This window comes from Micromys minutus (assembly GCF_963924665.1).
Source record: "Micromys minutus genome assembly, chromosome: 15".
NCBI classification, from domain to species: Eukaryota; Metazoa; Chordata; class Mammalia; order Rodentia; family Muridae; genus Micromys; species Micromys minutus.
In genome coordinates, this window is record NC_137984.1 from 1,758,169 (window position 1) to 1,774,783 (window position 16,615).

The window sequence follows — 16,615 nt, forward strand, 5'->3', positions numbered from 1 at the left end:
ATCTTTCTAGTCTCTCTTGTACTTCCATAAAACTAGAGAATTGTTTTTCTAGTTTTAAGAAGAATTCTATTAACATTTTGATGCTGGTTGCTTTGAGTCTACAGGGCACTTTGAGTATATGGATATTAATTATTAGTAGTAATTATTCTTTAAGACCTATTAATTATTCTAATTCATAAACATAATAGCCTTCCTCCAAGTGTTTTCAATTTCTTTCTTCAGTGCTAAGATGGTTAATCTTAATGGTTGATTTGATGGGATGCAGAACCAGTAAGGAAACAAATCTCTGGGCATCTTTGTGAGGGATTATCTACCATAAGTTAGTTGAAAGGAATAGACTCATCCTGAATGTGGGTAGTATTGGATCTGGAACAAGGCTTAGGAGCACAGGCTATTCTTTCAGAGGACCTGATATTATACATTCATATTGTGACTCACCAGATCACATCTCCAGTTCCAGAAGATCTTCTTGCTTCTAGATTCTGCAGACATTAGGTACTTTATACTTCATGGACCTAAATGCATGGAGAACATCCAAACACATTTACACAAATATTAAAGTGGGTAATACTATTCAATGGTCTAGGATGCTGATCTAAATAAAAAGGAGAAAGTGAGCTGAGCCTGGATGTTTGCTTCCTGCAGATGCTTTTTGCTCTTGCCACAATATTTTACCTACTATGAGATGCAGCACCTAAACTGTGAAACAAAATAAAACAGTCCTACCCTCAACTTGCATCTCACCAATTATGTGGTCACAGCCTCAATCAAAGTAGCTGAGGATTTTGTGGCTTTTATTGTACAGGTCTTCTACTGTCTTAAGTTTATTCTTACTCTTTTTGGCTATTGTGAAGAGGGTCAGATATATTGTAAGATATAGAAAATCCACTGGTTTTTCTATGCTGATTTTTTTATCCTGCTCCTTTAATTAATGATAATATCCAATAATCTTCTGGGTCTTTAACTGTAAAACAATGTCACAGGCAGAAAAAGATTATTGTAATTCATCCTGTTTATTTGTATTTCTTTTGCTTCTTCCTCTTGCTTAATTACATAAGGTATTGTTTCTTTTTTTTTTTTTTTTTTTTTTTTGCCTTTTTTCCCCATCTTTCTTAGTGAACAAAGATGTAAGTCTATCAATTTTGTTTATAATCTGTAAAGAATAAACTCATTGTTTGAACACATTTCACATTTTTTACTCTGTTTGTTTCTGCTCTGATATTTGTTATTTCTTTCCTTCTACAAATTCGGGTTTTCTTTGCCTTCTACACATTTGACATAAATTGTTAGAACCACTGTACTCAACAATCTGTGAATGTTCTATTTCTATTTTGAAATGTTTTTGAGAAATTTAATAATTTAGCCATTGATGGCATCTGTGACCCTTTGTTTAAAGGTGTGTTGTTCAGTCTCAGGAGCTGTCATAATTTTCAAGGTTTTTATGTGTTGACTTCCACTGTTATTTTATTGTGATCAAAAGAAAAAAAAAAGAAGAAGAAGTACAGGGCATGGTTTCGGTTTTCGGAGCAAAGTAAGACTTGTTTGGGTTGTGAGATGGCCCAATGACTTAAGAGCTCACTGTCATGCTGGTTACTTGCTCATTACATTGAAGGCAGACAAAGGGATCCCAGAGCAAGCTGGTGGACAAAAAGGTTAGCTGAATTGCAAAGCTCTATTCTCCAAAAGTAAGAACATTTAATGACGAAGGAAGGCACCAACATCAACCTTAAGCTTCTACATGAACATACACACATTGTACTAAACATCCACATAAGCAACAATACTCACACAAACACAATACATACACAGAGGAATGTGAAAAAATAAAAGACTTGATTTATGGCCCATGTATGTTTTTACTATATAGAGAAAATTCCAGAGATTTCTGAGAAGAATGCATACTCAATAGATATGATATTCTTTAAATGCTCTGGTGGTCCTAGAACTCTCGTATAAACCAGGATGATCCCTAACTCATAGAGATCAGCCTGATTTAAAGTTATGCACCACCATGCCCCCCTCTACACACACCAAGGAAACCAATTCCAATTTGTACTGCACATGTAGTCATTGATAAGACACCATCCACTGGAGCATGGTCAATACCTTTAAAGAGCAGGACACACACACAAAAGCCATCATCTGTCAATAGGTTCTCAGCTAGGAGTAGGGGCTCATGAGCCTATCCTTCCTCCAAGCTAGAATATTGACTGGCTTAATTCCTTATAGGTCATGCACAGGCCACCGCAGATTCTGTGTGACTGTGAGTATGGCCACTTTGCTCAGTTCAGAAGACTCTGCTTCATTCTAGTCTCAATCTTCTCTGATTCTTACCCTCTACCCACATCTTTATGACTGGTCTCTGAGCCTGGGAAAGAAGTGTAGTGCTATATAGGTGTCACCATTTGTCCTGAGCATTCCACAGATTCTTACTTTATAAACTTTGATAGTTTCCAGATTAACGGGCACCCAGTGCACGTACAGACTGCTCTGATGAGGACTGAGGAATGTAATAATCTATGAGCACAGAAATATGGATTTAGAGTGCAGTTTGATACTATGCCATTTTAGTATAACAATATTGTGTCTACCCTGGGGCATTCACTGGTGAGACAAGTTAATATTTTGCTGGTTTTTTCTCAGCGTTTTATGTGAATTTCATATCTGAGTATAAAATTTATTTAATTTCTACTCTGCATTTCCCCTTGCAACTCCTGCTATGTCCTCTCCTACTCGCTTTCAACTTAACATCTTCTTCTTGTTGTTACACACAAATACACATACGAACATATCTTGTGGTTTAGATAAACCTAAAATAATAGTGGCTTCTCCTCATGAGCCTTTCCCCCTCTATGATAGAATATTGACTGGCTTGAGCCTTTATAAATCCTGTGCAGACCACAGTCAGCTTCCCTATGTAACTTTCAATCATCCCTTGTCTTTTATTTTTATCCTTTTTCTGTCCTTGCTCTCTTTTCTTTCAGTATTGTCCTCCATTTTCTGACCTGACATAAAGATACCTACGCATCATGCTTGGTTTTTAATCCATTCTGTCTGCATCTTCTCTGTCCACATGTATGCATCTATGTCTATGCATATGTATGTATATGTGTCCATATATATGTGCCTGTGCATGAAGAATCCAGCTTGAAATCAGGTGTCATCCTTTATTGGATCTTACATTTTATTTCTTTGAGATAGAATCTCTCACCAACTTGGAACTCACCTCTTCTGCTAGGCTGGCTAGCTGAAAGTCTCCAAAAAATCTTCCTGTCCTTGGCTCCCCCACAGCTTGTTCCCTGCTGGAGATGTGTATCACTGGGCTTGGCTACTTGTGAGTATGAAGGATATGAACTCAGGTCCTCTTACTTGCCTGGAAAACATTTTACCAACTCGAATGTTTTCCCAGCCCCAGTTTGAATCCTTTAATCAGAGGTTGTTTATTTATATTTAAGATTCTTATTGATCATAAGAACTTAGACCTTCCTTTCTTGATGACTTTCTAGTTATTTTGAATATTTGTTTGTATCTCATGGTGTGGTATATTGGACTATTTGATCTATTTCTCTTTCTCTTTCATGCATATGTGAGACTTGAGTTCTCCATACTTGACTTCCTCTTATTGTCTTTTCTACTCTTGGATGCAAGATTTTCTTAATAAGCATATTTTGTAAGATAAGACTTGTGAATTTGCTCATTTTTGTATGCCTTTAACATCTATATTCTAGCCTTATTTCTGAATACTGTCTCTGAGTACGGTATTCTTGGTTGGCAATTTTTTTTCAGAAATTGGAACACATAATTACCTTTTCTACTAACTAGAAAGAGTTCTTGTGACAAATCAGCTGGGATGGTCAAAGGAAATCTTCAAATGTGGCTTGCTGTCTTCCGTTTTGTAGATTTTGTAACTTTAGTATTACACAGCTAAATATAATATACTACTCCAAATTTGTATGACCACTCTGGGTCATATGTGCTCATGGACAGAGATGTTAATGTAAATTTGAACATTAGACTCATTTTCACTTATTTCACTGATTGATTTCCATGATCTATCATTCTTTTCTCTACTGGGCATTTTAGAAACATGCATATTCATCCAATTGTTTCAAAAATCAGAAATGTTTTTGCTCTCTCTCCCTCTCCCTGTCATCTAATGCATTTAAAAACTTCTCAAGCTTAAATTTTCCCCACTTGGCCCATCTGCCATAGTTTTCAACAGATTGTGTTCTAGGATGTTTTTGGTTTTTTTTCTTTTAGATCACCTTGATTTTGCTGAGTTCCCTTATTCCTATCCTACATAGTCCCTTAAAACGTCATTTAACTGTCTACCTATATTCTAGGATCTTGTTGACATTTCTTTTAAATAATTATTTGTGTGAGAAAAAGAACTCATGCTATGGTACACATGTGAAGGAGACAAAAACAGACCTTTAGGATCTGTTCTCTCTGTACCTTGTGAAATTTGGGGATTGAATGCATATAAGCCTTGACCACAAGCATGTTTCTCTACTTACCTTCAACAGAGCCATCACTGAACTCCTACATGCTTCCCTGGGCATTTTGTTCATAACCATTGCTTTATGGTCTGTTGCTAGAACATTTTTATATTTTTCAGAGGCATCCTCTTTCTTGTGTTTTCATACTTATGTCCAGATTTACACACCTATTACATCAGTTAGCATTGTCCCTTTCATGGGATGGCTTTAGTAGACAACCATTTCAATACAGGTATGAAATGTTGGCTTCATTTCTTGATTGGCATGGTAATATAGTCTCCTCAACAAGTTGCTTGGCTACAATCAATGACTTTAGATACACAGAGTACTGAGGCAGAGAAACCCTTTGCAACTGTGGGCCATGAAAGAGTGAGAAGACTAGTATTTCAGGTAGGTGTGGACTAGACAACATTGGTTGGCTTCTGGGTGGTGAATGCTCACTCTATACTTACCAGTATAATTGGTGTAGTGGCCGCATGAGATAATGGAGACTTCTTTAGATGTTACTGTTGCTAGCTAGCTCTCCTACTTCTTAGGACCTCTGGCACTGGTAACTCCAGAAGCAATGAAGGGAGTGAAACACATTTTTAACTTAGCACTACAGACCAACACACTGCAGTGAGTAAAGTGATGTGGGACTATGGCCCTTGTTCTGTCACGCACACTCAGCTCTGGAGAAGCCCTGACTCACATACAGAATAGAGAAGTGGTGAGAGCAGGAATCCCAGTGTTCCTCTCTATTGTTCTGATGCTGGTTCAAGTCTGGGGCTGTAGCAGCTGGTGGAGCCAGGGTTTTTCTCCCAGCTCACTTAACATATGCTCCAGAGCCAGGAACCCAAGTTTCTCTTGGCCCTTTTGGCTGTGCACGTCTGAAGGCCCAGAAAGTATGCAGTAATGTCTCAGTGTTTTTTTTATTTCCTTAGAACTGCTGTTAAATGTTTTTAGATACTTGGTTGTTTCCCTTCATTAAAAAAGCATTTATAAATTCATTTTGTAGTGGTCTTTCATTTTTCAGTTTTGGTAAAGTTTGAGAATAATTAGAATAAATTTTAAAAATGTCTTACAAAACTCAGGTGTGAAGCTCTCAGTTATTGGAATTTTGTTTGCTGTGAAACAGTGAGTTAGTCACTATTTCAATCTTGTTACCATGTATCTTTTTTTATATTCCTTAATGACAAACTCTTGGCCAGGAATGTGTCCATTTGTTGAGAGTTTTTCTCTTAATAAGGGATTCTTCAAACTAATTTATGATCCACTGTGTTTTATAGTATCTCTCATAAATTCTCCTTTTTTCATGTTTGATGTATAGGGTCTCATTTTTTTATTTATTTGGTTGAGCTAAAAGCTTCTAAATTTTACCTTTTTCAAAGAACTAACTCTGTTTAATTGCTTTTTTTTTTTTTTGTTTTGATTACAATTTTGTCTACTTTCTGTCTTAGGGTTGCATTGCTGTGAATAGATGCCATAACCTCAGCAACTCTTTGTATTTAATTGGGGTTGGTTTAAATTTCAGGGAATTAGTCCATAATGATCATGGCAAGAAGCATGGAGGCATGCAGAAAGATATGATATTGGTGGAGTTTTAAAGCAGCAGCAGCATGGAGTCAGGAGTGTTCTAAATTTAAATCTGCAGAGAGCAGGAAGAGAGAGTCAACCCGTGGACCTGGCTTGATCTTCTGATACCTGTGACAAACTAGCTCCAACAAAGCCACACACACACACACACACACACACACACAGGCCACACCAACTCCAACAAGGCTAAATTTACTAATAATGCCACTCCCTATGGGCCTATGGTGACAATTTCACTTAAACCATCACATCTCCTTATCCTAATTATTTTTTTTTTACTTTCTAAGTCTATAAAAGACATCATCAATTATTTATAATCTTTCTCTTTTACGTATGCATTTAATATAATTTTTCCTTATAATACTGTTTTTGGTATGTATGTATATAATACAGTTTATATTATACTTTTGTTTCCATTCAATTCAGGAGATGTTGGCTACTTAGAAGCATGATGTTCGGTTTCCATTTATTTATGTATTTTCTAATTTATTTCTAGTCTTAGTTCATTGTGGTAGGAGAAGACACAGCATCTGGTGTGAGATTCTGGAGAGCTGCAAAGTACAGCAGTGCAAGTTGTAGGATGGTCAGGAAATGTGAAGAAGGTTCTGTGGGCTCTGAAACACAACAAATAAATGTGTGTAAAGGAAGTATGGGGTTGACACATTTCCCAGGGAGTGTCATCAGAAGCTATCCCTTGATAGGCAGGCCTGGTAGCGTGGGGATAATGAGGTGGGCCTGAGAATTTACCAGGGAAAGCTAGTTGAGTTGGATCTCCAGAATCTAGGCTGATAGGTTATTTTTTTCTATTGATCCATTAATATCATTCTTTGAAATCATGATTATTATATTTCTGGTAGTAAAAAATTCATTACTCATTGCACAGGTAGCTCCCTAACCATATGATTGATGGTTCCATAAAACCTGTATTTGTAGTTAGATTCTGTTGTAGACATTTTAGAAATAATTTTTAATATTGTAAAAATACACACTACTTCTCCTCTCTGAATGTCTTACACTTGAGATAAGATACCACTGTGCAGTGAAAAACAGGGTTATCCTAGACAGTCTTTGTCCATGCACCTCAGTGATCAAAATTTTAGTATCACTTTTATGTCCACAAGCATATTAAGATACTTTTAAATAGATCAGCTTAAATAGCATGACTTACTTGGGCAGAGGCAATTTAAGGCAGTCTCGGGTTGAAAGGAAATTGGCTGAAAGAAAATTTCATTTTGCTAACAAGTACTAATATCAAATAAGAAAATTGTGGCGAGGAGAGGGCGGAGGAGAAGAGGAAGCAAGAGGGCTGCGGGCCGGGTCCCCATTCATTGCAGTGGCCAGTTGGGTTGGGGGTTCAGTGTCTCCGGAGTCATGGAGGCGCTGATCCCAGTCATCAATAAGCTGCAGGACGTCTTCAACACGGTGGGCGCCGACATCATCCAGCTGCCTCAGATCGTCGTAGTGGGTACGCAGAGCAGTGGAAAGAGCTCAGTGCTGGAGAGCCTAGTGGGGAGGGACCTTCTTCCCAGAGGCACTGGTGTGGTCACCCGGAGACCTCTCATCCTGCAGCTGGTCCACGTTTCACTAGAAGATAAAAGAAAAACGACAGGAGAAGAAAATGGAGTTGAAGCAGAAGAATGGGGTAAATTTCTTCACACCAAAAACAAGCTTTACACAGATTTTGATGAGATTCGACAAGAAAGTGAAAATGAAACCGAGAGAATTTCAGGAAATAATAAGGGAGTAAGCCCTGAGCCGATCCATCTCAAGGTTTTCTCGCCCAACGTTGTCAACCTAACACTTGTGGATTTACCAGGAATGACCAAAGTACCTGTAGGTGATCAACCCAAGGATATTGAGCTTCAAATCAGACAGCTTATTCTTCGGTTCATCAGTAATCCCAATTCCATTATCCTTGCTGTCACTGCTGCAAATACAGATATGGCAACATCAGAGGCATTTAAGATTTCCAGAGAGGTAGATCCAGATGGGCGCAGAACTCTAGCGGTAATCACCAAACTTGATCTCATGGATGCGGGTACTGATGCCATGGACGTACTGATGGGAAGGGTTATTCCAGTCAAGCTTGGAATCATTGGAGTAGTTAACAGGAGCCAACTTGATATTAACAATAAGAAGAGCGTAGCTGATTCAATCCGTGATGAGTATGCTTTTCTTCAGAAGAAGTACCCATCTCTGGCCAACAGAAATGGGACAAAGTATCTTGCTAGGACCCTGAACAGGTTACTAATGCATCATATCAGAGATTGTTTACCGGAGCTGAAAACAAGAATAAATGTCTTAGCTGCTCAATATCAGTCTCTGCTAAATAGCTATGGAGAACCTGTCGATGATAAAAGTGCTACATTACTCCAGCTTATTACCAAATTTGCCACCGAGTATTGTAACACCATTGAAGGAACCGCAAAGTACATCGAAACTTCTGAGCTATGCGGTGGTGCTAGGATTTGTTATATTTTCCATGAGACTTTTGGGCGAACCTTAGAATCAGTTGATCCACTAGGCGGCCTTAACACTATTGACATCTTGACTGCCATTAGAAATACTACTGGCCCCCGGCCTGCACTATTTGTGCCTGAAGTTTCGTTTGAGTTACTGGTCAAACGTCAGATTAAGCGTCTAGAAGAGCCCAGCCTTCGGTGTGTGGAGCTGGTCCACGAGGAGATGCAGAGGATCATTCAGCACTGCAGCAACTACAGCACACAGGAATTGTTACGGTTCCCTAAGCTTCATGACGCCATAGTTGAAGTAGTGACTTGTCTTCTTCGTAAAAGGTTGCCTGTGACAAATGAAATGGTACATAACTTAGTGGCGATTGAGCTGGCGTATATCAACACAAAACACCCTGACTTTGCTGATGCCTGTGGGTTAATGAACAATAATATAGAGGAACAAAGAAGAAACCGGCTAGCAAGAGAACTACCTTCAGCTGTATCACGAGACAAGGTTGCACCTGCAGGTGGTGGGATTGGAGATGGTGGTCAGGAACCAGCAACAGGCAACTGGAGAGAAATACTGAAAACTTCAAAAGCTGAAGAATTACTTGCTGAAGAAAAATCAAAACCGATTCCAATTATGCCAGCAAGTCCACAGAAAGGCCATGCTGTCAATTTGCTAGATGTGCCGGTACCAGTTGCACGAAAACTGTCTGCCCGAGAACAGCGAGATTGTGAGGTTATTGAAAGACTCATTAAATCATATTTTCTAATTGTCAGAAAGAATATTCAAGACAGCGTCCCAAAGGAAGTAATGCATTTTTTGGTTAATCATGTGAAAGATACTCTTCAGAGTGAATTAGTAGGGCAGCTGTATAAGTCATCCTTATTAGATGACCTTCTGACTGAATCTGAGGACATGGCACAGCGAAGAAAAGAAGCAGCTGATATGCTGAAGGCATTACAAGGAGCCAGTCAAATTATTGCTGAAATCCAAGAGACTCATCTTTGGTGAACAGAACTGTTTGGTATTCCACACTTTGCTGACTTGAACCTACTAGCTACTGCCTACCTGAGTAGAAGTTTATTTATGAACTTTTGTGTATTGCAGTGTATGAATTTGCTCGTGTGAAGACCGGCTATAAGCTGAAAAGTATATTATTCGTTATAAACAAATCACATGTTTAATTCACATTTCTCAAGTTTCCTATGATGTATATCAAGTCTGTCTGTTTCAGTCATACTTACAAGAACAGCTAGAGTTGTTCTAGTTGTACAAAGCAGTTTGTGTGCATATGATGACCCACGTAAACTTTCTTCAGTCTTAAAGCTGCAGCTGTAGTCCTCAAAAAGGAAGCTCCAGGACATTTCAAGACTATAATGCATGCACTATTTAGATAGACTGACCTGGCATTAAAAGATGGAGCCTGGCAAGTTCCTCACATAATCAATGTATCCACCTATCCTTCATTTTTATAGTCTTAAAAAAAAAAAAAAAAAAACTCTTACAGTTTTAAGGAGTATATAAGATCTGAAAGACTCAAAGTTGTAGGAACAGACTGTAATGGCTCCCGAGTCTATACTGCCCTGGTGTGTTAAAAATTAAAATATAGTGATTCAAAACAAGCCTGAAAATATGAATTGGCTTCCTGAATTAAAAACAACTATTAGGAACTGTCTTAGTAACAATGGCTAGTCTTGTTAGTTTCAAAACGCTCCAATGATTGATTACAATCCACACACACCCTTAAAGTGGGGCACTTACATTAGTGGGACCTAAACTTCCACTCTGCATCCACTGTCAATAGCTACTTTAGTTCCACACCAACAGAATCCATTAGACTAATGGTATGCAACACTAGTGGACCTTAAAGAAAATACCTAGATATATACATACATCCAAAAGCTTATGGACTACTCAGCTGTATTCAGTGGTTGAGGATGATGTTTACAACCTATTTTGTGAAAACTGCCTGTGCAACTCATGTTATAAACTAAGCATTAAAAATTTTTCTGACCTAGTTGGGCAGTGGCGGTGCATGCCTTTAATCAAAGGTAGGTGGATCTGTATGAGTTCAAGGCCAGCCTGGTCTACAGAGCTGAGTTCCAAGACAACCAGAACCACACAGAGAAACCCTGTCTTGAAAAGCCCCCCCAAAATTGAAACGTAAATAGAAATCTTTGTATGTGGGTGTCTCTGACCAAATGATACATTTGTGTTACAAATACTAAAATTCTTTTCAGGTTATGGTCAGGCATCTTATGAAATACTATTAGCAAGCAAGACAAGAACATGTTATCTTTAGTTTATAATGCCCACTGAGCAATCTCAAAAACTAAAGGCAGTCTAATATAGTACCAGCTTGACAGTGAGTATACACTACCTAAATGTGTTAGCATACTTAAAAAAGATCCTATTATCCAACTGTTAGGTAGCCATGGTTTTTTTTTTTTTTTTTAAAGAGGTGACCACCACTGTAGCCTTTTGAATTTGTACGGAGAAAGAAATGCACCTTTATCCAACATTTCAAACAGATTTTAAATAGATGTTAGCTTTAAAATGTGCTGTGATGAACATTGATGCAAAAATACTCAACAAAATCCTTGCAAACCGAATCCAAGAACACATCAAAACGATTATTCATCATGACCAAGTAGGCTTCATTCCTGGGATGCAGGGATGGTTTAACATAAGGAAATCCATCAACGTAATCCACCATATAAACAAACTCAAAGACCAAAATCACATGGTCATACCTGAAAATAAAAAGGGTTTATAGTGAGGAAAAAAAATAAGAAAATTGTGAACCTGGAGAAATTGTTTATCAGTCTTTAAAATTACTTACTGCTATTACAGAGGACTCAGGTTCAATTTCCACCTGATGGCCCACAACCATCTTTAACTCAAGTTCCAACAGATTTCACACCCTCTCTGGTCTTCCCAGTCTCCTGAATGTACATGGTGGACGTAAACTTCATGCAATCACACACAAATATGCACATACATTTTAAGCTTCATTTTAGAAAAAGTTATAGGTGAGGAATTTTCAAGATCAGACATTATACTTTTTAAAGAAGCGTTCTCACTTTTCTAAACAGCATCACCATGATAGAATATTATGGACTGAGTGGCTTAAGTAACAAGGTATTTCTTAGTTTTGGGAAATAGCAAGTTCATGACCTATAGGTGTTAGATATATTCAGTCAGGGATCAGACTGTATTCTGGCCAATGAAAACCATTCTCTTGTAGTCTGTATATAGTTTTTCCTTGGTGCATTCACATAAATCAATTGCTCTCTTATCACATGATAAGCCAACTACTCCCACAGTGTTTCCTGAGCATCTCTAACCATCTTTACCACTCGAAGGTCCCATTTCCAAATACATAGTTTTGGATATTTGTTCTTCAAGAAATGCATTTGGAGAGATCACATTTATTCCTTAACATCTTCATTAAATAAGTACTTTTCATTTAAAAATGCCTCCAGCATTTTTTCAAAATAAAAATTTAGAGAAAAAGAAAATGAACTATTTAAAGTCCAATCAGAAAACATATTCTCCAATAGTAATTGTGATGCCATTGACATTGGAAATTTATTGAGTCATGTGATCATTAGGTCTATATTCTGTCACACCAATACTCACTAAATGTATAGACAAGATAAATGTAAATGTCCTAAATATGATTTTGTGCTTCTCCATTAATAACATAAAGAATATAAAGAGGTAACAGTTTTTTTCATCTTTATGCATATATGTTTTTATTTTTTTAAACTTTATTTTAAAAAACAAAGATAAAAGAAAAATAATTTTAAACATTTTTGCATAAATGTATACAAATACAATTGTGTCAGTGCTTGACTTTTTTCTTTTTTTTTTAAGGTTTGATACTTTGCATTAAGGTCTTACTAGTTACAATGAGCAAAAAGTACATGTAAAACAGGATGTAACCCGGAATTAATCAACCTTTTCTTGGTGTGTAAGGATTGAGTATGACTTTTGTTTTTTGTTTTGTTTTTTTCTTGAAATTCACACAGTCTGTGAGTTATTTCTAGGGCAGTCCGAGCCTCTGGGGTTAGCATCCCACTATCAGTGACTGCATATTATGTCTGTTCTTTTGTGACTGGGTTATCTCACTCAGGATGATATTCTCTAGATGCAACCATTTTCTTAAGAACTTGGTTAAGTCATTGTTTCTGATGACTGAGTAGTACTCCACTGTATAAGTGTACCACAATTTTTGTATCCATTCATCTACTGAAGGACATCTGGGTTCTTTCCAGCTTCTGGCTATTATAAATAGAGCTGCTATGAACATTGTGGTGTATGTATCTTTGTTGTATATTGGAGTGTCTCTGGGGTATATGCCCAGAAGTGGAATAGCTGGATCCTCAGGTAGTACTATGTCCAATTTTCTGAGGAATCGCCAGACTAATTTCCAGAGTGGTTGTATCAGTTTACAACCCCACCAACAGTGGAGAAGTGTTCCTCTTTCTCTGCAACCTCGCCAGCATCTGCTGTCATCTGAGTTTTGGATCTTGGCCATTCTGACTGGCATGAGGTGGAATCTCAGGGTTGTTTTGATTTGCATTTCCCTTTATATATAAATAATATAAAGAGGTAACAGTTTTTAAAGATTTATTTATTTTATGTATATGAGTACTCTATTTACATGTACCTGCTTGCCAGAAGAGGGCATCAGATCACATTACAGATGGTTGTGAGGCACCGTGTGGTTGCTGATAACTGAACACAAAACCTCTTAAAGAGCAGCCAGTACTCTCAATTGCTGAGCCATCTCTCTAGCCCGAGATAGTATTTTTTATGAATGTACTCTAATAACTATGTGGGATGTGATTAGCTTAAGTATTCACAAAATGTAACTTAAGACATTAAAGTATCATTCCTTTAAACATGAAATTAATGAGCATTAAAGAAAAGAATGGAGAAACATTAGATCTCACTCAACCTATTAATGAAAATATGAATTAATACCTTGACAATACATGCAATGAAACCTTCAAATATATTTCTCTTCCCTCAGTCATCACTGTGTGTTATACATCTTAGAAACTGAAAAAAATATGCATGATTATAATATCCAGATATCAAATATTACACAATTCAGTTTTGTTTCAAAGTATACAATCTCAAAACCTAGTAGATTATGATTGTAATCAAACCACTGTGACTTATCACATAATGAAAATTCAAAAGATTGAAAATTCATGTACTGCTACTGTAACTACAGTATTTTATTCAAATTTATATCCATATGTAAAAAGGCTTTGGTGTGTTTACACATACATTGACATATGTGCATATGAGAATAAAATAATGTTGGACTTATTAAAACTAAATGAGGTCTATTTAGTGGCGGTTAGAGAAAATACACCTAGTATATTCAATAAGAACTTGGTTATGATAAAATTTAAATCTTAATAATCAATTTTGACATATTTTTGTTTCAGACATCAACATGTATTTTGGATAGAGAGAAACATAACCTTTCATACAGTAGAATGCATTATGTTTGGGTGACCTTCTAAGGAAAAAGAAGGATGAAACCCCAAGTAAGAGAATTATGTAAGCATTCTTATTAATTAGGATTCATACATTTAAAAACATTTTATCAAATCACTGTTGTGTATTTATTCTCCTTGAAATAATTAAAGTTTTAGTTTTAGAAATTGTAAGGGGGAATCCTAAGAATAAAATGTTTATCAGGATTTGAAAAGTTTGCAAGGTGACTGTGATGAATAGGTTTTGGTTTTTAATTTAACTACATCTGGGATAAATTAAAAAGACCAAAATTGACTGGGTACACACCTGAGGGACTTTTGCTTAATAATCTGATGTGGAAGATCCACTTCTAACCTGGATCTTTGAGGTGAAAAGGCACACGCATGATCCAGAGCTTTTGAGATGGGAAGACACATTTCTAACCTGGGCTCCCTTTTATGTTGGAAGCCTACATAAAGGAGATGGAAAGCTCTTGCTATTGTTCTCCTACTAGCTCTACATTACTTTACTGGCATTGAAGCCTACTTCTGCAGGATTCAGGCAGACATTAAGACCATCAGAGACACCCAATCTTGTGGAGTTAACAACTGTTATAGTTCTTGGACCTTCCATTCCTCCACTCAGAGGCAGCCACTGTTGGATTAGCTGAACCACAGCCTGTAAGTCATTCTAATAAATCCCTATCTATCTATCTCTGTCTGTCTGTCTATCTATCTACCTACCTATCTCTAGAGAACGAAATATAGACAGATTAAATAGGTGATAGACAGATTCTATGAGTTTTGTTGATTGGAAACACTTGAACAGAATTACAGAGCATCTAATGCATTGTTTATATTTCAACAATTAAACATTGGAACCAAAGCTTTGTCACACTTGTTTCTATCCATGTTTGGTGTGGCATCAGAATTTACTTAGGGTGTGTTCCCCAGGCTTTACTAAATAAACTAAAGTGGGCTAAGAAACAACCCTTAGTACAATATAGGGATACTAAAGACAGTGAGAATAGAATCTCCAATGGAATTATTTAGTTTAAATTATTATTATTATTTTTAATTTGCTTACAAAGTATGATGTTTCTCTGTGGGTTTCCATATGTATTTTGTTTGGATCTCTCTTCTTTGCCTCCTCATCCCTATGGCCTCTTCTCTGTTATGCTTTTTGCCCCAGTTACTAACGTGGAAAATGCTTCAGTGCATCTGTGTGATCTACCCTTAAAGACCAGCTTCCAAATAGGCACATTTTTAGAATTATTTAATTTAAACTTGGAAAGCCACTTAAACATAAAATGTCATGAAAGTAAAATGTAAATGAGTGCTCTCTTAAGATTTGGCAAAATCTTGGAGATAATTTTCAATTTTGGCGCAGTCAATTTTCTTCAAACATTAATTATTTGGGTATATAGATATAGTGTAGTTGGAAGAGTGCTTGCCTAGTGCGAGCTAAGCCTTGCTTTTCCAGCACCACATGAATAAGACATGGCGGTCCACACCTATACTCACAGGACTGGGAGGTGGACACAAGAGGTTTCGAGATTCAAGATCTTCTTTTGCTATACAGTTAAGGCTATAAGAAACACCATCCTTTAAAAAATCACTTTAAGTACTATTTTCGAGAGGAGAACATCATTAAAAAACAAACAAACAAAAAAAAAAAAAAACAGAATTGACTAAATGCAGAGATACAGTCCATTCAAATGTTAGAAAGTTTATGTAAAAACTATTTTCAGAGGACATTCGAAATACTTAAGCATTCTCCCCCAAAGGAGCCTCATTTTCACTGTGCCCATCCAACAATCACACCTAAGTTCATTTCTTCCAGTTCCTGCCTGCATTTTGCTCTATAGTAAGACATGGGTTCCCATCAGTCCCAAGTACTTTAGGCCTACTGTAGAAGGTTCACACTGAATCTTGGTTCTAATACTTCCAGCTCAATTCTTGGTTTACTGTTTTCCTAATTATCTGGCACAGTCAGATGCCCCGACCCGCAGGACAGTCAATGGGAACCCGGGATCACCTAGGAGAGAATGGGGGAACAAGAAACTCAAAGAAGGCCAGCAAGTCAAGTGGTCTGGTCAAGTTGACAAATTTTAATTTTTCACATGCTAGTTTTATACAGGTGATAGAAGGAAATAAAGTATGGAAAAGTAAGGTATGGAACTAAGGGAACTTTCCTGCTAAAAAAATTTCTCACGATACCCTTTGTAAAGAATTTCTTGAGGAGGAGGATGACCCAGGTGCAGAAGGGAATGAATGTTCTGCCAAGCAGGATCCGTTGTCTGGGTGACCGTTCTACTCAGCTAGCTACCTGACCAAAGTGAGATCACCTAATTTCTGGGAAAAGGCCTTTACTGTGGGAAACAGAAACCTAGGCTGAGATCTGTGTAAAATGGTGTTACTGAGGCTAAGGGAATTTCTTAATTCTGTTAGCTCCCAGCAGTCAGATAATTTTTGTTGAAACTATTGTCCTTGGCATCTCTGAGGTTTACTCTTCTAATAGGATTATTATGGTTTTAAGATGGTGCTTAGCTATCTCTTGCTACCCACTCACATTTTTATTAC

At 37.2% G+C, this 16,615-nt stretch overlaps 1 protein-coding gene across 1 annotated transcript; it reads left to right on the forward strand.

Annotated features, from left to right (window-relative positions):
- Positions 1-7,416: 7,416 nt before the first annotated feature.
- Positions 7,417-10,224, forward strand: DNM1L (dynamin 1 like). Its single transcript, XM_080929196.1, has one exon. The coding sequence runs from the start codon at positions 7,446-7,448 to the stop codon at positions 9,543-9,545; it is 2,100 nt and encodes a 699-aa protein (XP_080785322.1). The 5' UTR covers positions 7,417-7,445; the 3' UTR covers positions 9,546-10,224.
- Positions 10,225-16,615: the final 6,391 nt, after the last annotated feature.